We start from the raw sequence: 23,357 nt of genomic DNA on the forward strand, positions 1-23,357 counted from the left end.
TGAAGATCATTCTGAAGAGTATAAATATTCAGTACACACTCATACTCACACACTCACACTCACACACATACATGGAACACACAGGGTTGGAATATAAATAGCAAATACTTCCTAGTGTTGGGGGAGTCACAGCACAGCTCTGGACACAGGGTCCATGCAGAAGTGATAATAAGCCTCATATGCGATTGCCATCAGGATCCATGATCTAAGATGGTGAGACTTGGACTCTGAGTCCACCCAGAGACTGGGAAAGTTACTTCACAGGGTGGAAGTGTCTCTGGCGTGGCTCTTCTAGGAAAAGCACAGAAAAGGGGAGCCAAGATTTAAAAGGTTTAGGAGAGTGGGAAGGGAGTACAATGCCTAGCAGAGTGTCAAAGGGGAGACCAGAGTAGGGCTGCTGGGAATCACTTCTTGCAGCTTTACAGTGGTTGAGGGGGTAGATACCTAGAGCTAAGCACCTCACAGATGTCTCCTCTGCAGGTGTGAAGTGATAAGTGGCCTCAGATCCCCAACACTTGGTCACTACAACACCGTAGCTTCCAGGCAATGTTCACTGCTTGACAAATAATCTCTTTATTTTCAGAAAAGCATCAGATAGGTCTCCCCAGATGGCTGCAGTTCCCGAAAAACGTGCCTTTTAAATATCACTGCCAGGAGGTGTCTGTAGCATCTGTGGCCACTGCAGTCAGTCCATAGGAGGGTCCCTTGGTCAGCACAGGGACATGCCCACACACATGGAGAATGACTTTCTGATTCTAGTCACGCAAACCCTACCCCAAGACAAAGCCTAGCTGCTAGTCTGTTCTCTTTCTTTCTTTCTTTCTTTATTTATTTTGGTTTTTCGAGACAGGGTTTCTCTGTGTAGCTTTGCGCCTTTCCTGGAACTCACTTGGTAGCCCAGGCTGGCCTCGAACTCACAGAGATCCACCTGGCTCTGCCTCCCGAGTGCTGGGATTAAAGGCATGCGCCACCAACGCCCGGCATCTGTTCTCTTTCTTGCTCATCTGAATGTCAAATCAGATTCCAAGTGGGGCTGCCCAAGCCAACATCTAGGTCACATCCAAGAGCCTAGTCAGGGAGCCAAAGGGCACAGACTCTGTTTCTGTCTGCAAAGACATTGGCAGCCAGATCTGTTCACCTGGCCTCCTGGATGCAGGCAGAAATGCTGCCATGGCAACCAGAGGCTGCTGCAGAGGTGAAGAGGAAAGGACACAGCCTTAACAAGACCAGTGCTAGCAATGGCCATCAGGGGAGCAGCTGCAGGAGATGCTGCTGGATAGAGGGAGAGACAGGGTGTGAGAGGACAGGAGGACACTGAGCATGTGGCTGAAAGTTACACTTCGGGTTGAAGAATGTGGGAAACTTATCCTTTGAATAGCCAGTATACTGTAACTCCAGGAAGTTAGGGACAGGGTAGGTAAACATTTTAATATGATTCTGTTTTTACTGAAATACATGTCAACACTCAGTTTTCAGTTATTTCTGAGGAGATCAAAGTACTTCCAGAGCTTGGAATTTGGTTTTCCAGTGGTCAGGTATATCTGCACAAAGAGGAAAGGGCACTAGATGTATGCCTATTTTACAGATAAGAAGACACGAAGACAGAGTCCAAGGATCAAACAGGAAGGCGTCCTGGCACCCACCCTTAAAAACCATTTTCAAGATTGGATGTCTTCCTGTAATAAGAAACAGGCACTGGTTTATGGCCTTGAACACACCCAGTCTTGACTGATCTTGGAAGCTAAGCAGAATCAGACCTGGTTAGTACTTGGATGGGAGAAAAGGGTACTGTACCAACCACACATACAAACTTATTTCTTTGAGAGTAATACTGACCACTAAGAAAGACTCACAATGTTGTGGCTGGGCTGGTTCAGAAAAAAATCACACTTCTTTGAATTTAGCACGGGAAAGTAATCTTGAAAAGGGGGCAAATGAAAGCTGACAGAGTGCTCACTATTTCAGAGCTTATGCTAAAGAAAAGTTGAAAATGACCGACATATCCAACCATGTGCAGTTTGCTAAATATATGGTGTGGTATGTCACTATGAGTCATAAAAAAGCATTTCAGAGATACAAGCACCATGTCTATGCAGAATACAGAGTGGGTAGTGGGACGTCAATAACGAGCTGCCTGGAAGTTGATATCAACTTCTAGATGAATCACGGTCACTGGAAGATGATGGATGATGGTCTGACCTTGGATCAAACTTACAAAACTCTTTGATTGACAGTGGAGAAGCAAAGGTAGGGTGAGTACCAGTCACTCCTCTCTTTCCAAGAAACAAGATAGGCATTGCTTCCCTCTAACAGAGCCCAAAGGCATTGGCTTCCCCCTTTCCTCCATGGGATAGGCTCACAGTCAGCATCCACTGGCCACAGCCAGGTTTTCAGTCTTCTGCTAACTAGTTAACTCCATCCAGGCAGGCTGGAGTAGACATATATGTCTGTGTGCATACATGTGGGTATGCATGCTGGTAAGCATGCTTAGATATATGTATGAGTGATGAAACTTGTCACAAAAGTGGTCTAGAAGCTTCTGTCAACATGGTCCTGTGTTAGCTCTAAGTGACAGGATGGAAGATGTTGCTTTGTCCATTTCAAAATGCTTCTATGTATCTTCAAAATTTTCAACATTCAATAAGAAATAATTTATGGTGGAAGACAATAAAACAATTACGTCAATCATTAAGCATTCTGTGACTCTCCACTTGCCCACAGGCACATTCATGGAGTTTCTGACTTAAGCAATGCTTCTTTCTCCCACACTTGAACTTGTGGGTCTTAGGAATACACTTAGCCTTTTCCCATCAACCTGGGTCTAGGGTACCAAAACCAAGGGATTGTACAACAATGTGACTCCTTGAGTCCCTCAGCATGGTTAGCCTGTGTTTTCCATTCACATTTCTATATTAAGAACCTTGACTATCTGAATAGCAAGAATGACCTCAAAGCTGGGGCAAGGTGCTGTGGGCATTTTTATCGGGTATGGGGCCATGGGAAGCCCACATCAAAGAACTTCATCAGGAGTTGGGAAAGGCATGATTCTACATTTAAGCGTCTGAGTCACGAGAGTGGTTGGCTGGGTGGCAGGTTCTAACCGGTGCCACCTACCTGCCTCATCCGCCGTGATGGTGATCTCGTTGCTGGGCTCACTCTTGCCGATCCGGTTCTTGGCATACATGCGGATGCTGTAGGTGGAGGAAGGATGGATGTCAATGATGGTGGCCGAGTTCAGCTGAGGGGAAACATCTTTGGTTCTTTGAGCAGAATCCCAGGAGTCTTTTGGGTTTTGTTTTTCAAAAAAGAAGAGATAGAGATGTGAGTTTTTTTTACTCTGCCTTTGAAAGTTCACAACAGGAATTAAAAAAAAAAAGAAAGGAAAGGAAAGGAAAGAAAGAAAGAAAAAATACCCCCAAAGTGAAATCTCAATGCAATGTTTCCAGCTTTTTGTCAGAGCTGGTCACCAGAGGGTATGTGGGGTCACACACTTATTACCCATGCCAGTGGGTAAAGGACTGAGGTGAGCTTGGGAAAGGGAGGGACTTTGAACAAACACAGAACATATGCCTGGGGAAGAGCAGGATGGGAACACAAGTGGTGGAAGCTGGTTCTGTGGGAGCCTCGGCCACACACACACACACACACACACACACACACACACACACACACGAGCTTATTCTACAGTGCACCTTCACACATTGCTCCCCTCTAAAAGGTACAAAAGCTCATCAAAACTCCTCACTATATCTGCCCCTTTCTTCCCAAATCAAGTGTGATAAAACTAAGATCATTCCACACAAGCTAGTTCAACCTTAGCATAAATGCCACAAGGCAAACACCTTGATAAATTTTGATTTTTAAAAACTCGTTTCATCCCAAGTCTTTTATGGCAGGAATCCTTTCTCAGGAACAGTTACTTTGAATGTCTGCCCCTCCCTAGTGTGAAGAGATACCAGGGAATATGTGACAGTTTGAGAAGAAGGATTTTAGGGCTTTGGTAGAGGATGATGAAGTCAGCTAAGTTTCTTATATCAGAAGAGTTGGGCAGTTGGCTGAGGGTGGGTAGTCATTAGCAGGTGTTGGTTGTAGGAGAGAAGACACCCTGAGACCATGGATGGGGAGGATGTATACCTATCCTCCACTACTGGGTCCTGTTCTGTGATCTTCAACACACTTGAGGGTTTTTAATGGAGTCTTGGGAACTTTGTCACACTAGTGATGAGCTTAAAGGGGCTGCCTTGTGCCAAGGTAAACTAAGACTTGAAGAAACAGAAATGCATAGCTTCAGACTGCTTGTAAGGATTTTCCTTCTTAGGGAATCACACATACTGGAAATGGATCATCGCTACCCAAGTGCAAAGTACAGGCATCTTTTGAGTTGGGAAGACTGGAGATGGGATACTGACATGGAGAAAATGTGGCTGAGCACTAAATGATGGGTTTGACAGAGGATGAATGAGGGGAAGAAATTTATGTCAATGAAATGATGTTCAACAATGAGCCTATCACATAGAGAGGAAACCAGGTTTCCTGCAGAAGATGTTTTGATACAGGGAGGAACCACTAGAATTTCAAGCTACAAAGGAACATGGGGATAAGCAGGCATTAGGATGGTTCAAGGTTGTATCAAGATAATATGCAAATTTCTGGAAGTGCAAGGACCAATGAAGACACAGTTTGTTTACTGCAGTTATATATATGAGATATGGAAGAGACTGAGAACTTGGAGAGGCAAATGAATATCCACTGCCTGCTTCTTCCTCCTACCTCCCAAGTCCCATGACACACTGAGACAGGGAGGGGGTGACTATGCATCCTGCTGAGCACTCAGCAGCCACCAGCTATTATAGGTCCCTTTGGCCCAGCCTAAGTTCCTGTAGGTGGTCTACTTGCAAAACATTTCAGTTTGCCTCAGAAGCCTCCCTCACACTCAGAATCTACTTTTTACCTATAGAAAACACAATCCCTCCTGACACTGGGCCAGGAGACCTGTACGATGTCCCCACAGAAATTCTATTGCTTGCTTCTGCAGCTGTCCCCAAATATTCCCCCACTCCATCTTGCACCCTCAGACTTGGGTCTGCAGCCACAATTTTCCAGTTTGTGTACTCCAAGGACATTGATGTGAACTACACTACATCCTCCCTAGTTATGTTTGCATTTTATCTTAAATTCTACTCTTTGATCTGGGCACTTGGCTGGGTACCTTATAAACACAGGCTTTTCAATCCTGCGGCTTCTGAGTCTGTGGGCTCACTGGAACCGCCCCTTCGGGGCCTGCTGATGTCTGTGCTTGCATACTTGTTGAACCTCCGTCTCGAGGATACTGTGCCAATGGATCACTGTGGTAAAAGGCCTCACTGTGTGGGCCATGCTGATAGAGTTTGGAATGGCTGTCTCATTTGGTTGAACTCTAAGGATACCCTGCCAAACTAAGGATTTGGTTTTTAGTGTGAAGGTCTAGGGACCCAGTCTACACACAGATGGTGATAACTAGGGGCTGATATTTGACTTCAGCTGTGCTATCTCAAGCTCAAGATCCTTTTCCTACTGCCCTTGACCTTCACATGTTCTCCTAAACCTCTTATGAGATGATAGTACCAGACACCTGCTTTAGGACTGCTCCACCACCATAATGTCCCTGCAAGGTCTTGGCTTACTGGTGGGGAGGAATGACACACAAACAGTGGTGTCAGACATAAAACAAGGCAACTCCATGAGTTTGCATGAAGTAAAGCTCAGAGAGCGTGCAGGGCCAGACTGTGGCCTGGTTCAGCAAGCGTGCACTGGAAGTGTCTACTGGAAAGTGGCAGCGCCCCTCCCCCTCGCCCCCAGAGGCTGGCGGAAGAAGAGAGCAGAGAAGTGCAATATCCACTGCTGACTCCATGACTCCAACTAATCCAAGGAAGGATTGGAAAGCTGATAAATTCTGCGAACCAGTTCAGCTTGGAGCTCAGGTGCCTGACCCCAGAGGATGACCAGTCGCCAGGGACAAGAGTAAAACAGTCGTCTTGGCTTAAGGATATGTGGTTAAAGGTTAAAAATCAGAATGAACATGGGAGGCTGGAACTCCTAGAGACATAAACACATGTTCCTAGAAAAGAACATGAAAGGCTCGAAAAACAGAAGAGAGCTCAAGGGAAGACTAGAGCCAAGACACTGGCCCAGGGACACTGGGGAACACTGTCCTGGGATCCTGTCTTCTCCACTGGGGGCGACAGTCCTGATGAAATCGCAGGAGGAGGAGGAGCCTTGGAAGACAACAAGTATCTGCCCGAAGGATACTGTGTCTTGGGGCTTGGATGCAGCCAGCCCTATTTGCTAAGGACCGACAGTGTGCTGATGCCCACCACATAGGTTTGCTAGGCGCTGGCCAAAGTGCTGAAGTTCTCCACAATTTTGGAGGTGGAAAGAGAGGAAAGGGGCCAGCTGAGCAGGCTTGGAAGAAAACAAGGGTTGTGGTCCCTCAACATGAGAGAATGGAGCAGATGTAACCACTATAGTCTAGTGAGAGGGGAGGGCCCACATGAGCAGATGTTGGGGGACTGTCACAGAGGCCAGAGTGTCCATGTAAAGGAGATATAGTTTCCCTTAGAACCAAAAGAAAGGAGCAATCAGAGCACCACAGAACTGCTGGCAATACAGAAGCTACATGGGGCAGGGAGGCACCTTTCTCCTATGCTTACTTACCACCAGGTGATACCTGTCTTTGGTGTTTCCAGAATGGGTGGTCACAGAGGTAGGCATGGACAGGGGCTCTTTAATATTATTATTATTTTGGTGAACAAAGAACCAAGGACATTTGTCTTCAAGTCATGGAAGGAGGATCATTTGGCCAAGGGATGATGTACGGGCTGAGGAAGCCCTGTGTGGGTGAACCCAGGCTACAGCCTTTAAGAGTCCTGGCTGGACAGGGCAAAGTGGGCACTGCAGAGCTGGTGAGTTCATGTTTCCTGGACTGGATTGATCCAGCCTTGATGGATGCACTGATAAAAACCCTCTTTGCTAAGAATGTGAAGGGCTTTTACTACACTGGAGCAATGTGGCTTTTGTAGGAAATTTACAAAAAGTAGATGACAGTTCCTTTGCCAGATGATGACACTACTACAAATAAGTGGAGAGCCAGGGTTCAATGAACATTTAATATGAGCCTAGAATGTATACCAGGAATCCTGGAGTGCAGAGACACTGTGGAGGCCTGGCCAGAGACAGGTCACAAGGGTACTCCAAGGAGACAGCTACTTAGAAATTATATTCGTTTATAGATTATGGTAATGAGGTTTACATAACCAAAAGATACTGAGGAAGAACATAACTCACGAAGATGCTGACAGACACATGGTTTACAGAACTGAGTGTAGCCACTACTCACTAAGAGAGCAGTTTTTCCCTCTCTTCAGGGATTCCTATTCTGAGGATGAAGTATGTAAATTAAACACAAGGAATGTTTCTTCCACACTCGAGTCATACTAGACAATGTACCAAGTGCTAGGGAGCGAAAGAAAGAAAGAAAGAAAGAAAGAAAGAAAGAAAGAAAGAAAGAAAGAAAGAAAGAAAGCAAAGCTCAGGTCTGAGAAACTTGCAGGGCACTGAGAGGGGTGTGCACTGAAATTTCTTAGGTGGTGAATTAACCCCATCAAGATGAGCTTTTGTAGGCCTGCATCTTATAATTATTTTCATGCATGTTTGAGCAACATAAAAGGCTGCACTTGTCATGATGACCATGTGTCGGAAAATGAGTGAAGCATTTTAAGTGCACTTCTGTCTTAAAGACTCATTAAATATCAATTTAACATCCACTGCCCGTCAGGTATTTATAACAATGGGCAATGTGGAAATAGACCTAGCAGGCAGAGGGAGCCCAACCAACTTCCAGGCTAGTGGAGTGACATGCATGAATGGATATGACAGTTAATACACACAGAGGTGCACACTTGATATATGTCACAGGACCTGCCAGGAAACAGGAGCACCAAGGAGGAATGAGGGCCCTGTGGTCTAAGGGAATTAGGTCTTCCTGCCAGAGGCAGCATTGTGCTCTGCAATGGTCTTCTCTTTCATGAGCAGAAGGGAGACAGAGGAATAGCAAGGTAAAGCTCAGGCCAGCAGAGGGCCAGCATGAGCTGGATCCTAATGCTCTCTACTGTTGGTTTGGTTGGGTACCAGCTGTTGGCATGAGGATCATCCCTGAAGGCAGCATAGACCTGGCATGCTCTGCAGTGGGAGGCTGCTGTGTGTTCTAGTCCCAGGAACACAGGCAGCCGGTGCTCAGCCTGTGGTAAGGTGGGGCTCCTCTTGCGATCTGGATCCTGTTGCCTGTTTACATCTCCACTGGCACTCATCACTACCTCCTGTTTCCAGGCAAGTCTGTGCCTTACTCCACTGTTTTCTTCAAGACCTACTCAGGACTCTTATTTCTGTGCTCCATTTGACCCCTTTTTTAAAGCCATCCTCTTTCCTATTGGCCCTGTGAAAAGCCCATTTGTCATAGCTCTGAGCCTTGGATACTGCTCCACTACTTTCCCCAGGGACATTGTGACTTGGAGCTGCACTACCCATCTTGAGGGTCTTCCTGGGATTGCATGCATGCAACACTTCCATCTGAAACTCTGAGACTAGGGAGCTGAGCTACTCCCTCTTCTTATGTGCACCCCCAAACAGTTATCCTGGACAAGACCTTAACTGTTGATCCACACTTGACACTTGCTTTGAGTCTCCAAATTCTCTTCCAATTCTTCATTTCTGTTAACAATTATTCCTGGTTCTATCCCTGGCACACTGCGAGTGAGACATCCTGCCCTCTAGGGCCTGCTTTTCTCAGCTGTCCTGAGTTGGATTTGTTGCTACATCTCAGCTCAAAAGAGACCAAATCACTCCTGGAGGGGCAATGTGAAGCAACACATCAGCCTAGAAATAAAAGAGAAATGCTCTTGTGCCTCTGAGAAGTACATTAACCCTTCCCATGCAGATCGCTCTCCTGCCCCATATCTTCTATAAGACACAGTAAAATTCTGGCTAGAGGCCACAGTGGTGTTGTTCTGTCTTCGGGGAGACTGTAAGTTTCCAAATGGGCCTGTAGTGACCTTGGGGAAAAGATCAGTAAGAATGCCTGTCATGGAGCTGCCAGCTAAGTCAGTTTCATGTGTTGGCTGTGGACTGAGTGCTCCCGGGCCTGTCCCCAGGGCATTTCCAGGGGGTTGTGGTAGAGCCACTATCACTCGAAGGAAGATTAGTCTTCCTCATTCTGCATAAACTTGCTGTATGCCACATCCTGCAGACACCAGCATGGTGGATCCGGAGCTTGGGATAGGAGACCCAGGCTTGTACTCTAGGGCAGTCACCTACCCGAAGCAGTGGAAAGTAAAGGAGGCTGGTGACTAGGAAAGACCGTGACAGAGCCTATTTCTGTTGGTACCCATGGGCAGGCCTGTGTTGGCAGGAATGCCTACCAAGACCAGTGGGGATCAAGACTGAGGTCCAGCCAGGTCACTCAGGAAGGGGCTGAACATGAGCACGGAGAGTAACCTGGACATACTCATGCAAGGAATGGACCAAATGGAAAGAACATTCTGAGGTTTGTGAGTGTGTGGAGGAGCTGTGGACACACAATGAAGAAACGAGGAAGGCAGGAGGGTGGAGGTGGAGACAAGTCAGGGGGGGGAGTGAAAAGCTTACCTGATTTATTTTTGCATTCGATGTCATAGCCTGTGATGGGGCTGTTGCCGTCGAACCCCATGGTCCACCTGAGCGTGATTGTGCGAGCTTTGACGTCTTTGATTTCAATCTCGGGAGGGTCTGGGGGTTCTGTATCATCAACAGAAAGACCAAAGACCAGGGTTGGTTCAAATCAAGCCTGGGCATCAACTCCAGTGAGAGAGTTGCCTACAGCTCCCAGGCACTGCCTGGTTGAGAGCATTTGCTATCCATTTTTTTTTTTTTTCTGATTTGATAAAAGGGATTGCCCCACTTCCCCAAGAGATTCTGTTTGCAGACAGTGTGGCACCAGGCCAGACCTGCAGGGTGTTAAGTATCACTGCATTGACTCACAGCACATTCATCCCAGACACTGGACTTCCATTTCACCCTCCTCATCTAGTGCAGAGGCTAGTACACTGGCCAAGCTCGTCTGAACTTGGCCTGAGCCTCCCTCTCACCTGCTCCCTGAATTCCAGGGCTTCACTCTGACATAGTCACAACCCCTGATAAAATGTAGATTTATGCTGGTTTCCCACAGAGCCAGGCTTTCCTGAGAATTAAAAGTGTTCCCAGATGACTGGAGCTGCATGGCTTCCTGAGGTCAGCCCACCTCATCCTGAACTCCTTTGGCTGTGTCTGTCCTACCTTGCACTGTGAGCTGAATTATTCCACGGTCCTCCCCGTAAGAATTGATAGCATGGCAGGAGAAGAAGCCAGAGTCTTCTCTCACTGTTGGTAAAATCTGCGACCAAAGCAGAAAAGTGGTCAAGTTAGTTAATAGCCTGAGCTTGAGATCAGCAGACATGGCTTCCAGTGGGAAAATAGCCTTCCACCCTTCCTGCCATCCCCAGCACTCATTACTACTTACAAACATGGACACACACACACACACACACACACACACACACACACACACACACAATACAGACACACACAGATACACCCAAAGACACTAGGATATCCACACTAACACACATGAACACATACACAGACATAAACAACACATTCATGGACATGCACATGTACATTCTCATCACACATAATGCACAGAGACACTCATATACACACTTTCCCATTCACACACATGGACACACATGGATGAACAATGCACACACACATACAGAGATATACAATCACATTCACACAGACACAATGAGAGATGTATATTAGATGCAAACATAGATGTACACACACATATCCACTTTCACAGATGTACACACATGCTCACACACCTATGCCCACACTCACAGACTGGCCTGCACCTATGCATGGTCACACACAGACACACTGACAGAGACATACTCATCCACAGACCAACACAAACTGATAAACACTGGCACACAGGAATGTATACATTTATACAAATGCACACACATGTTTATACCCTCTGAGGGCAAACTACTTTCATGCATTATAAGCATGCAAACAGGTTTGTCTGTCTTATGGACTGGATGTCTAATTTACATGGTCTGCTGTCGTCAGGCTCATATATACTCCACACACTTCTCTCTCTTCCCATGTGCAGTGATTTTTAAAGAATCATGCATAAGAAACATCCGTGAATGCATCAGCCCTCTGTACCCACCACTCTGTTCCCACAGACACAGCTGTACCTTTCCCAAACACACTATTTCTTGTCAGGATTTCCTAAATGATCTGTACAACAGTCTCCACACTTCCACTGCATTTGCTATTTTGAACAACACAGTGTGGGTTCAAGTGTGTGTGGGATGTGCGTTATATGCAGTCTACGATGTCCACATAAATGATTGCAGCCTCCTCACATCCGTGTCTGTGGAACTAAGACACGGCTGTACCGCCAGAGTCCTCAGGACCTCACCAGGGTTCTGCGCCACACAGGCTCGGGACTGCACCCTGGGGACAGAGCCACTATCTGTTCCAAGCACATAGCTTTAAATTTCCCTCATGTGTGTGCTTCTGTACCAGCCTTCCTCATTACAAAAGCATTGTTCAGTCAATCACCCATGGTGCTGGAGAACAGGCACGCTTTCTCCTAGCTCTTGTAATTCTAGATTAATGACAGAATATTCTCTCCATTGGATTTTCTACAAAGAAGCAAAATACTTTTCTTTTTAAAAAATTATTTTATTTTCAGTTATATGTATATGTGTTGGGACATGTGTGCATGTGTGTATGAGCCCATGGAGACCAGAAGAAGGCATTGTATCCTCTAGAGCTGGAGTTACAGGTGTTGTGAGCCACCTGATGTGGGTGCTAGGTACTGAACTCAGGTCTTCTGGAAGAGCAGTACATGCTATTAACTGCTAAGCTATTTTTCTAGCTCTCAAAAAGTATTTTTATGATAGGTTTTCTTTCTTTTTGTCTCAAAGCTCACACTGTTTTTTATAGATGGTTGAACATGCACATTACACACACTCCACTCCTCTGAGGACAACGGTCACGAAGAGACTTCTTCCAGTGCTTAATTATTTCTCTGTGGACAGTGGCTGTGACAAGCTACTTCTGAAGGTCACTCAGCGACCTTGTCCATGTAGATCGGCAGAGGGATGGAGTGTCATGAGAAAATTCCAACAGGATGCTCACAACTCATTACAGCCCTGAGCATGACTGTGTAAGGGGGCTAACTGTTCCAGAACTCCCCTGTACATCTGGTATTTTTACCTGCAGAGTAGAAATCACCTCCTCTCCCACCTCCTTGGTGGACACCAGGTAACGGGCCATTTCGGGGTTAATGATCCTGTCCTCCTTCTCCCAGCGGACGATAATGGGTTTCTCCCCGTGTGCTGTGCAGCTCATCTCCTTCTTTTGACCCTGAGTGGCCAGGGTAGTGTTGGGATAAGAGGTTATCATAGCGGGAACTAAAAAAACCAAAGAAGACAGGCCTTGCTCAGCAAAGCTGCGCCCTTGATCCCCCACCATCACACTTGGCGATGCTCAAAGAGACAATTCTTTGAAATAATATTTGTCCAAGGAACTGCCGAGCAAGGGCCAAGAGGAGCGACGGATAGACAGTGATGGGCCCAGGGCAGAAATTGCCTTGTTGGTTCACATTCAAGGGGTTGCAGTTCCTTTCAAAGCCTGTTGGGGTCAGATGTGAGCCAGGGCGCACAGCCTATGTTACCAGGGCACACAGGCAAATGATGGTTCTTCAGCCCTGGGGAGGAAACCCTAGTTGCGAAATTACATCAGTCCTGGTAATTACTTCTCACTCTCTTCTCCGCTCACATCTCTGACAAACTTTGCAAATCGCTATTAAATCTTTCCCGAGAGACCACAAACCTACCCTCCTCCCATAACTTATAAGGCTCATCCTCAACCTACTGAAGAGCAAAATTAAAAAAAAAAAAGGCCACCTTTCTTCATGAGATTAGCATTTCCTTTCTTCTACTGAAACTTAACCTGTAGTTTTTGTCCTTAGCAGTGGGTGGCGTAAGACTCCCTTCCCAACTATGCTAACAACCTGGAGTTCAAGAAGCCTCTTTTAAAATTCATCCTCTGAAATTCATTCCAAAGTTACAAGTAAGTGAGATGGAAAATATGGGTCAAAACCAAAATGGATCCTGGAAAGCTACAAGCAATATGGTATTGGTGCTTCTGTTATCTGAGAGACAGAGAGTTAAGAGGCAGACTTCCTCACTCAGGTGCCTCAAAGCCTTCACCTTTAGAGAAAACGAGAAACAAAAAGTCAAATAAAAACCCCAAATGACAAAGGACACAAATAACCTTGGCTTGTGCCACAGGCAGGGAAAAGCCATCTCTTCTGAGAATCTGTCACTCACACAGCCTGGCCTAGATTCGCGGTAAATGCATGTTACAGAATTAACATGGGGATGACCTTCCTTTGGTAACAAGCTTGGGGGATTCAGCAGGAAGCAATCAAGAACACACCCTGGAAGGCTTGACCTTCCACCTGTTCTGTTGGCTTTCTGTCAGATGAAGGTGGCCATGAACTCTCTCATACCACAAGTACAAAGCAACCTGTACGATTGAGAGTCAGCCTCTAATAACTCAAGATAAGAGAAAAGTAAGATGCAAATTTTGAAATATTTAGGCAAAATAGATAGATAGATAGATGATAGATAGATAGATAGATAGATAGATAGATAGATAGATAGATACGAATTTAAAAACAGGGGTAAGGAATACAATGTCTCTAAAGGGACCGAGAATCTTTGAAAAATATCAAAAACAAATCCACATGTCCCCATTTCTTCAGTTGCAGGGAGAGAGACCCCTCCCCTTGTTTCTAGGGTCAAACCTGAATTTGTGTTCCTCTAAGATTCATGAAAGTATGGCTTTCTGTGGAAGGGGACTTTGCCGAGGTAACTAGTGAAGGCCAGGGTCTGCCGCAGTGCAGCCACTGGGTGAACAATGTCACATCTGCAGTGAGTATTCCACACAAGTCCACAGCCTGAGTTCTCCACAGGACATGCATTTGGGGGGAGGTTGGCTCTACTCAACAAGGATGTTTCTGTTACCAAATGCACGAATATATTGTATGAGTAGAATACTAATTACACATACAGGTATACACATACTGTATATAATGTATAAATATATACATAATATACATTCTGAAAAGGATTTTAAAGAGTTAATGATCTCATACACATCAGTTTCTAACTAGCATTTATATTATTCTAGAAAGATTCCTTCTGTTTAATTCGGGAACTTCACTGTGCCTACCCCAAAATTGAGAGAAAGTTGACTTTACTTTAAAATTTTTATTAGCTTTTATATCCTTCCTTCCTTCCTTCCTTCCTTCCTTCCTTCCTTCCTTCCTTCCTTCCTTCCTTCCTTCCTTCCTTCCTTCCTTCCTTCCTTCCTTTCTGTGTGTGCCACAGTGTGTGTGGAGGTCATTGATAACTTGTGAGAGTGTATTCTCTCTTTATCTACCATGTGAGTCCTTGGGGTTGAACTGAAGTCATCATGCCTGGCCACAAGTGCCCTTATCCACTAAGCCATTGAGCTATCTTGTTGGCACCAAATTCTACTCTTCTGCATCTTTTCTGGATACTCTTATAAATGGGACCATGCAGAATCTGTTCTTATGCTAGCCTTCTGAGTCCTTTAAGCATAGTGGACTCAAGGCTCGTTTACATTGTAGGGTGTTTTGAAATTTTAATTATTTTTCATTGCCTAACATGACTCCCTTGCACTGATCTTCCATGCTTTATGGTCTTAAGGGTCTCAAAACCATGGGTAAAATTGCCCACTACACAGTATCTGTAAAAAGTGGAAAGGGGAACATGAAAAATGGAGGCTTTTCTATGAGGAATTGCACAAGAGTTTCTTCCAGTGTTAGTATTTAGAGTTCAGTATGAGTCTCCTGTCTTCCTTGGGGTTTGCTGGGCAGGGGCACAGGGGAGTGGGAAGGCTGGAGTGCCTCAGAACACAACAACTTAAAATCTACTGGTGAGGGAGGGGGAGGGAGAACCGCTCTGTACACACTGAAGCACTGCTTTGAGGACTTGCATGCTTTTTACCATTTCCTTAAAAATATCATTACATTTTATATAGAAAAATTACATTGTGTGTGTGTGTGTGTGTGTGTGTGTGTGTGTGTACACATCACATCGTGGCACACATGTGGAGGTCAGAGGACAACTGGCAAGAGTTGGCTCTCTTCTTCCACCATGTGGATCTCAGGAACCCAGGCCACTGGGCTTGGCAGCAAATTCCCTGACCTGCTGAGCCATCTTGTAGACCTCTGCATTTGCCTTTCTTAGGCTGTGACAAGTTTTATTGCACACTGTGTGGGAGACATGTTTCAGCAAACCACACAGCTTGGGATTTCACTCATTGATACTATTCTGACAGAGATGCTCCTCATTTTTAGTCATATTTCTCTTTTGGGTGAGAGTCCCATCAAGATGGGGCTCTTAATTCTGGTAATGAAGCCAGCATTTAGTCAGAAACACTGAGCTAGCCTGTGTTTCCCTATCCTGCTTAGAATGGTCAAAAGGATCCATTTGTTTTAATGAGCCATTACCAAGGCTTTTTTGCAATGCTGATGTTTGAAGGCATGGCGACCTTTTCACTTGTCACAATCCTGGGCACCGAGAGATGACAGCATGTCAGTGCAGCTACACTCTATGCCATGATTCCTGAAGCATCACAAATGGATGGGGTCATTTAACAGGAATTGGTACCAAGGAGAGGCTGAGAGAAAACCGCTAGCCTCAGAGCAAATCCAGACCCAGGATGGCTTTGGCCAAAGCTATGTACTACATGCTTTCTGCCAAAATGACTCATTAAGGCAGGTGTTGTTTTACATCAGGAGAAACTGGTTCCTCAGCTCCGCTCATTAGCCATGGTGCTACCCCACAGCTCCTTAACTCTCAGCAAGTCTGCATTCTTGTGTTGTGTTAGGAGCATCTTCTGACCTACTTTCTTGCAGCTTAAAGATTCAGCCATGCAGGGTTGCTGCAGCCCCTGGCCAGAGAGAGTCATCAGGCATCTCTCCGCTTGACTCGCAGCACAGTGACAGGGATGTGACCTCCTTAATTTGACACTGAACAATGGTGAGGGTGTTTGTATCATTGAAATGGGTAAATGCTAGAAACTGTTCTTCACCCCCTCCCTTTAGCAGCTAATTATTAAGACACTTATGAAAATAGTATTTGAGATAGTACTTCTCACTCTATTTAATGTCTTTCAAATGATTCAACTCTCCAGCTGACAGACTAGACCAACCTCAGAATGGACAATCTTCACATCTTGGCTAACCCCACTCATTCCCTCCACCTTGCAAAGAAGAAAAGAGGAAGGTAGAGAGGCGTGGCTATCAACATTTCTAAATCAAGTGTCAAAAAGGGTGTGACCCGAATGGGTCCCATTCAGAACTATCAGATCATCACAGGCACAGGGTGTCCAGCCACCTGAGTTATCTGGGATCTTCCATGTTTGAAAGTGTGAAGTCTTACCTCCTTAGAAGTCACAGTTCCTCCATTCATTTGGAAAAGATGACAGGGATGGTGTTGGACTAATAAGGCAGGGGATCATAGAGAGTCTACAGAGATGTTCTGAGTCATAAGCATGTTTAAAATTCTGTGCACATGGATGCTTTGCCTGCATGTATGTCTCTATGTTACATGCATGCCAGGTGCCCATAGAGGACAGAAGAGGGCACTGAATCCCCTGGAACTGGAGTCACAGACAGTTGTGAGCTGCCATATAGGTGCTGAGAATTGAACCTAGGTCTCTGGAAAAGTAGCCAGTGCTCTTAACTGCTGAACCATTTCTAAAGCATGAATATTTTGAAGCTATTTATTCAACCTTATTTTTTATATCTCTAAATTCATTTCTTCGTGGTAAAATTTCAAACAGACAGACTGTCAAAAAACCAAAAAAACCATAAACCTACAGATTCATTGCGGGATCCACAGTCACGCATAGATTTTATGATTTATTTTTGTTATTATTCCATCAGAAACCTACATTTGTCAAATGTGTAGCTGTTACTATTCTTTTTCAGTGCCTCTGAAGTGAGAGCAGGAACCAGTGAGGGTCTCAAGGACGAGACACAGGACGGAAGTGGCAACAGAGGGAGCCTTGCTGTGTCCCAAGCAGTCAAGGCATGATTCACGGGGTGGAAGATTTGTCCTGGGATCCACTGTCTGAGGACCCTTTTGTACATGTCACATCAAAGAAGTGACCAGAGAGCCTGGTTTCACCTCATGCTGCATTGCATGCTGAGTGGTGTGGATGTGCTTGACTCCTGACTGACTCCAGAAAGGTGGGTGGGATTAAATGTTCTCAGTGGGTGTATTAGCGACTTGTCTCATCAGTGACCAAAGTATCGTGCAGAAGAAAACTATGGGAAGACAGCCCATTGTAGTGAGGAAGGGTGAACAGCCCATCATAGTGGGGGGGTACACAGCCCATCATAATGGGGGGGTACACAGCCCATCATAATGGGGGGTACATAGCCCATGATGGTGGGGGGGCAGACAGTCCATCATAGGGGAGGGCAGACAGCCCATGATAGTGGGGAGGGTACACAGCCCATCATAGTGGGGGGTACACAGCCCATGATAGTGGGGGGCAGACAGCCCATCATAGTGGGGGGTACACAGCCCATGATAGTGGGGGGCAGACAGCCCATGATAGTGGGGAGGGTACACAGCCCATCATAGTGGGGGGCAGACAGCCCATCATAGGGGAGGGCAGACAGCCCATCATGGTGGGGGGGTACACAGCCCATCATGGTGGGGGAGGGCAGACAGCAGCTTTGTGGCAGAAGTTGTTCTCATGTTCGTAGACAGAAGTAGACAACATGGCTGAACCTTGAAAGGCCCGTCCTAGTGGCCTTCTTCTACCAGGTCCCACACCATAAAGGCTTAACAGCCTCAACCTAGCTCCACAAGAGTCTGGGAGATGATACAACAGGTAAAGCTGCTTGATGCCCAGCATGACATCCTGAGTACAACCCGGGCAATGCAACTCCACCCCATGATAGCCTAGACTTTCTTCAGCTCAGACTCTGTTCCTTTTCCTGCCCCCTCCTTTCTTTTTTCTTTTTTTAAACAAGGTTTCCCTGTGTGACAACTCTGGCTGCCCTGGATTTCCCTTTATAGACGAGGCTGGCCTCAAACTCACAGAGATCTACTTGCCTCTGCCTCCCAAGTGTTAGGATGAAAGGCATGTGCCACCAACGCCCAGCTTTTTCTTCTTCTTATGCATCTTTCCCAGCAAATTTCCATGTCACAACTTCACCACAACAAGAACTACAATTGACACATGTTGTATACTTAGAACTTCCATCTGTGCGAATTCCACTACTGGAGAGACCTCACACTAATGGATTCCTGCAGTGTTCATCCTTAGTGCCCAGCTTGCTCTGCTGGACATAGTATCATTCTCACGTTTATCTATATACTGTATATGTCAGAATTTTCTTCTTTTAAAAACAGAAACAATATTTTAATAGAAGCCTAGACTACACTTTCTATCAATGGACATTTCAGGGCTGGTGAACAATTTCCTATGATTCTCGATGGACAGAACACTATTGTTTTAAAAGCCTACAGAAAGAACTATGTGAGGAAAATGGACGAAAGTCCTTTGCCTGCTTTTCCTCCAGCTGCTCAAAGGCCAAGCTGCTGCTTCCTAGTTTGGGGCCTCACTCTGCTCCACTCCAGTTTCCTCATCTGTGAGAACAAAGAGACCCACAGCTCCCTCGGCTCTGATGACAATTAATGAGATTATGTTGGAGGCACCAGCTACAGGGCGTCTGAAGAAAGGCCTTGTGGAATCCCAGGTCCTGATTATCACTGCTACAGGGTCATGAATGCCTCCTGCCCAAATACTTACTGTTCATAAAAGTTTTAGCAAGTGAGGCTGCCTACTGGGCAGCTCTAATCCCTATAAAGAAAACGGTTCCTCCTGCTGGGAATTAATAAGTTCTTAGCCACACTGAAATATCTTCTCGGCTGGGTTATTGTACTTACATAATGAAGTTACTTTGATTATAACCATTAATCAGGTCCATGTTTCTGAGCTAGAGTGGGTCGTACTTGATGCGTGGCTTTAGCAAGGACAATATTCCCACTTCCTGGCTGCACTGCCAAACTGGCTGACATAATTAAACCTGTCAGGGCAACGACACAGAACGCTTAGGCTTCATACCAGATTCACTCTGAAGTTGCTTCTTGTCCACCATTGGAAGAAATTTGATTTATTTTGCATGACAAGCATGAATATTAACCAAGAGATATTAAAGCGATATTTCCCCCATTCACAAGGAGATGCAGCAAGTCATTTCCTCCTGATAATTTCTTTTTCCTGTCTGGTTATGTACATACTCTGTTTTTGCCCAATATAAAAACTCACTAGTAATTAGAGGAAAATGAGAGACTAGTAAATATACTTGCATTTCCTGCTGAAGTGATAGTAAAAAAAAAAAAAGTGGAAAAAAAAGTTGTCATGGACCATGGCTTTTATGCAAAACGAGATTTAAAACAGGTTGTAGGTGATGCTTGGATCAATCTCCTAGACAATGGCCCTCCTGGCATTCACACTCTGTGGCTTTCTCTCCCACATTCTCCAGAGCCACCAGATCATGTGACCAGCAGGCTATGGCTGAAGTAGCGGCTCATGGCTCCAAGATCAGATTATAGGATGTCTGTGACCACCATCTTGGGCATGGCCTCCATCCCTGGCTGCAGAGAAGCCTGCTACAATGTCACCCGGGTGCCTAGGCTGCCCACTGCAGGACCCGGAGGGTGTCAGGCTGCTGCTGACCCTCCTCGAGCCTGGAAATGGATTTTCTCTCAGCTCCTTCTGCCCTCATCAAGTATTCTGAGACAGTTTTCAGAAAGCAAGCAGTTTCCATGGAAACAGAGCCAGCCGTTTCCAGGTGGCCTGGGGATGGACACAGGGAATCCATGGACCCCAGGCTGCGATTGGGCTTTGGAGCAGGTGGTTCACATGGAGATGCTGTTTGTCACGGAGAAACACAAAAGGGGAACCACATCCTCATTAAAAACACTAGCTAGTGATCTAGACCATGATTCTTTACTGCTCTGCTGCCCGGCACCTGGCCTGAGCCTTGGGAGGGCAGCACAGCGCAGGCAGCCTGCCTCCCTCCCTCCCTCCCTCCCTCCCTCCCTCCCTCGGGGGTCTTGGGGCTTCCTCCACCTACAATCTCTAAGTCTTCCACCTTCCTGCCTCTAGGTTGACTACTTCATAGAATGTCTAAATCTCAGAAACGCTGCCCCTTGGAGCCGTTCTGACCACATTTGGAGTCTGTCAATTTCCTCTTTGCTTTAGCCATTCACAACGTTCTCGGGACACCACTGTGTTGGTGACAATCATCTCTGTCATTGACTGAGTGTCTTCACCGACTGACCACACCCGCACGATGACACAGTGGACGTCCACGCCCAGAATTTTACAAGCATTTAGTCTTAATGGTGACTCCAGGAAGTGGGCGCTGATGGCCCCTAATTTTATGATTTAGAAAGTGAATCAGGCCCACTCGCCCTATCCTAGAGGCCACAAAACACCAGGAGAGAGCTGTAATGCACACAGCTGATGCTTTTCACCTGTGTGTGAATTCATGGGTGCAGCCTTGCCTGGTTCTGAATTGTTTGTAAGATAGCACCATGCCCCCATGTTCTTCTGTCCATTACTTTTTTTTGTTATGTGTGTGTGTGTGTGTGTGTGTGTGTGTGTGTGTATAACATACTAGTAGACAGTGCACAATGTTTTTTCCATTGATGTGTATTTCTTTGTGTGAGGCGAGTAGTCTATAGTTTATCTGGGAATTTTCAGTGCATTTTTTAGGGATGGTGGTATTTGTGTGCATATGTGTACATGTTCACATACATGTAGGTTCATGTGTATATGTGTGTACATGTGTGCACATGTATGTGGAGGCCAGAGGTTGATGTCAGCTGCCTTCCTTAATTAGTGTCTACCTTGTGTGTTCAGGCAGAGTCTTCAGTGAACTTGGAGACTGCCCATTTGGCTAGTATAGCTAACCAGCTTGCTTGGGGATCTCCAGTCTCCACACGCTGGGTCACAGGCAGAATGCCACACTCACTGCCATGTACATGGGGGCATCATGGATCTGAACTCTAGTCTTCAGGCTTGCATGGGGAGCACTCCACCTACGGGGAGCACTTTTCCTACGAGGAGGACTTTACCTATTGGGAGCATTCCACCTATGGGGAGCACTCCACCTATGGGGAACACTTCACCTATGGGGAGCACTTCACCTATGGGGAACACTTCACCTATGGGGAGCACTTCACCTACAGGGAGGACTTCATCTACAGGAAGGACTTCAATGGGGGAGGACTTCACCTACAGGGATCACTTTACCTAAGGGGAGGACTTCACCTACAGGGGGCACTCATCTTCTCAGCAACATCCCCTACCCCAGTTTTCAGACCATTGCCAAGCCCGAGCACTGTTCATAGTTTTTTATTCACGAGTCATCCTCAGGTAGAGAGAGAATTTCCAGTCACGCTCTGTGAGCATCTTCATGTTTACGAGACTACATGGCTCTTGGAGCTGGTGTGCAAACTTTCAGCTCTCCCAGCACGTGTGTGACTCATTTGTCTAAAACCTCAGCTCTGTAGAGGACTCTGAAGCGCAGCCTTGAATGTCGCCTGGGAACTTTCTAGAAATGTGAAGCCTTGTGCCCCACCCAGGAAATGTGAAAAGCCCCTGGGTGTCACCGGTGAGGCAGGACAGACTCGGCCTCTTCTTCCTCCGTCATGGAGGCCAGAGCCCGGCTCTGTCCAGCACAGGAACTGAACACTAGCTCCTTCCAACTCGCCAGCCGAGGTGGTGCCCTGACCCCACGATGCCGACGTCTCCCTCTACCCGACACCAGAGCCCCAGCCTGAGGTGTGTTGACCGCAGTCATTCCTCTGGTGAGGTTATGTCCTGGTTCCTCTCTCAACCCTGTCGTTCGCTGTTGTACAACAAACAAGTTTTAAATGAGTTACCTATACAAGAGCAGACTCAAAGGAAAAACAAAAGCCATGTGAAGGTGGTAGCTTTGGGGAGACTGTGCAGGTTTGAAACCACAGTGCAATGTGTGTGTGTATGCGTGCTTGTGTATGAACACATGTGTGGGTGAGCCTGCATGAAGAGGTCAGAGGTTGACCTCAGGTGTCTTCCTCACTTATTCTCCCTTTTACGGTAATTGTGCTCTTGGCCTCCAGCACAACCACATGGAGCTGTGGCTGCACATGTGAACACACAAGAAGAGTGCATGACCGGGTATACCCTCAGGCAGCTGCTAGTGGGCATGCTCTCACACATACACGGCCTCTGTCAACCCACAGTAGCCTCTGGAAACGGCTGTCAGAGTTGTAGTGGGTAGCTGTTCCAGCTTTAACCTGGAAGTACCACCCCCATTGAGGCTTCAGTAAATATCACGCCTACAAGGTGGAGCCGAGAGAGGACCCCTGAAGACCCAAGATCCGGATGGGCTGGCTCTCTTGGTTCCTGGATCCTGGACGCTGGAGGTAGACCAAGCAGAGTTCTCCAGAGAACACTGCTGGACTGCAGCACACCTTTTCCAGACCCTGTTACCTATCCCTTCACTAGTAAGTTACCCCACAAAATAAACCTCCCTTTTAACTACGTGGAGTTGCCTTAATATTTAATATTTAATACCAATACAGAGTCCTCTTGGAAAGCCAGCAGGACGTCACCACATTCTTTTCACTTGAATTACCATAAAATCTTCCCCCAAATTTCATACAAAAATCAGGACAACATGCAATTTTTCTGCACATGTATTTGTAATAAACACATGAAGACAGACTCCTTACTTAGGGGAGTTTTTGAGCTGGGTAACGTGGGTGGAAGTTTCTCCTCCAGCTCCACAGGTTTGCCAGACTACAGATTTCATGAGAGGATCCTTAGCTGAGCATCTGTGGGGACACGTGGCAGCTGGGGTGAGCTAGCGTGCAAAGCGCAGGCTCAGGAGGTGCTGGGAGCTCAGTCCTCCACAGGAAGTCATGCCCACTCTTCCTCATTCAAGGTGGGGAGGGGCAAATTCTGTCCAAGTGCTTGCAGTGCTGGTGATGCTTCAGGGCAGAGATTGTGTCCTAGCTTCTGAGTAAATGCCAGGAGCATGTGCATGTGTAACACACACACACACACACACACACACACACACACACACACACACCTAAAACCAAGGCTCTTCC

The 23,357-nt window shown here is 46.4% G+C and overlaps 1 protein-coding gene across 3 annotated transcripts in view; it reads right to left on the reverse strand.

The window, feature by feature from the left end:
• Dscam (DS cell adhesion molecule) overlaps positions 1 to 23,357 on the reverse strand; it is a 593,021-nt gene that overhangs the window by 118,427 nt on the left and 451,237 nt on the right. For all 3 annotated transcript variants that reach the window (XR_013043895.1, XM_076549303.1, XM_015999884.3), the window contains exons 12-15: positions 12,343 to 12,539; positions 10,345 to 10,441; positions 9,679 to 9,807; positions 3,115 to 3,282 (exon numbers count right to left, since the gene is read on the reverse strand). Coding sequence is in view for 2 of the 3 variants with exons in the window: in XM_076549303.1 (XP_076405418.1) it covers positions 3,115 to 3,282; positions 9,679 to 9,807; positions 10,345 to 10,441; positions 12,343 to 12,539 (591 nt within the window). In the remaining variant the exon portion in view is untranslated. The remainder of the gene's footprint in view (positions 1 to 3,114; positions 3,283 to 9,678; positions 9,808 to 10,344; positions 10,442 to 12,342; positions 12,540 to 23,357) is intronic.

Source organism: Peromyscus maniculatus, chromosome 12 (assembly GCF_049852395.1).
Source record: "Peromyscus maniculatus bairdii isolate BWxNUB_F1_BW_parent chromosome 12, HU_Pman_BW_mat_3.1, whole genome shotgun sequence".
NCBI classification, from domain to species: Eukaryota; Metazoa; Chordata; class Mammalia; order Rodentia; family Cricetidae; genus Peromyscus; species Peromyscus maniculatus.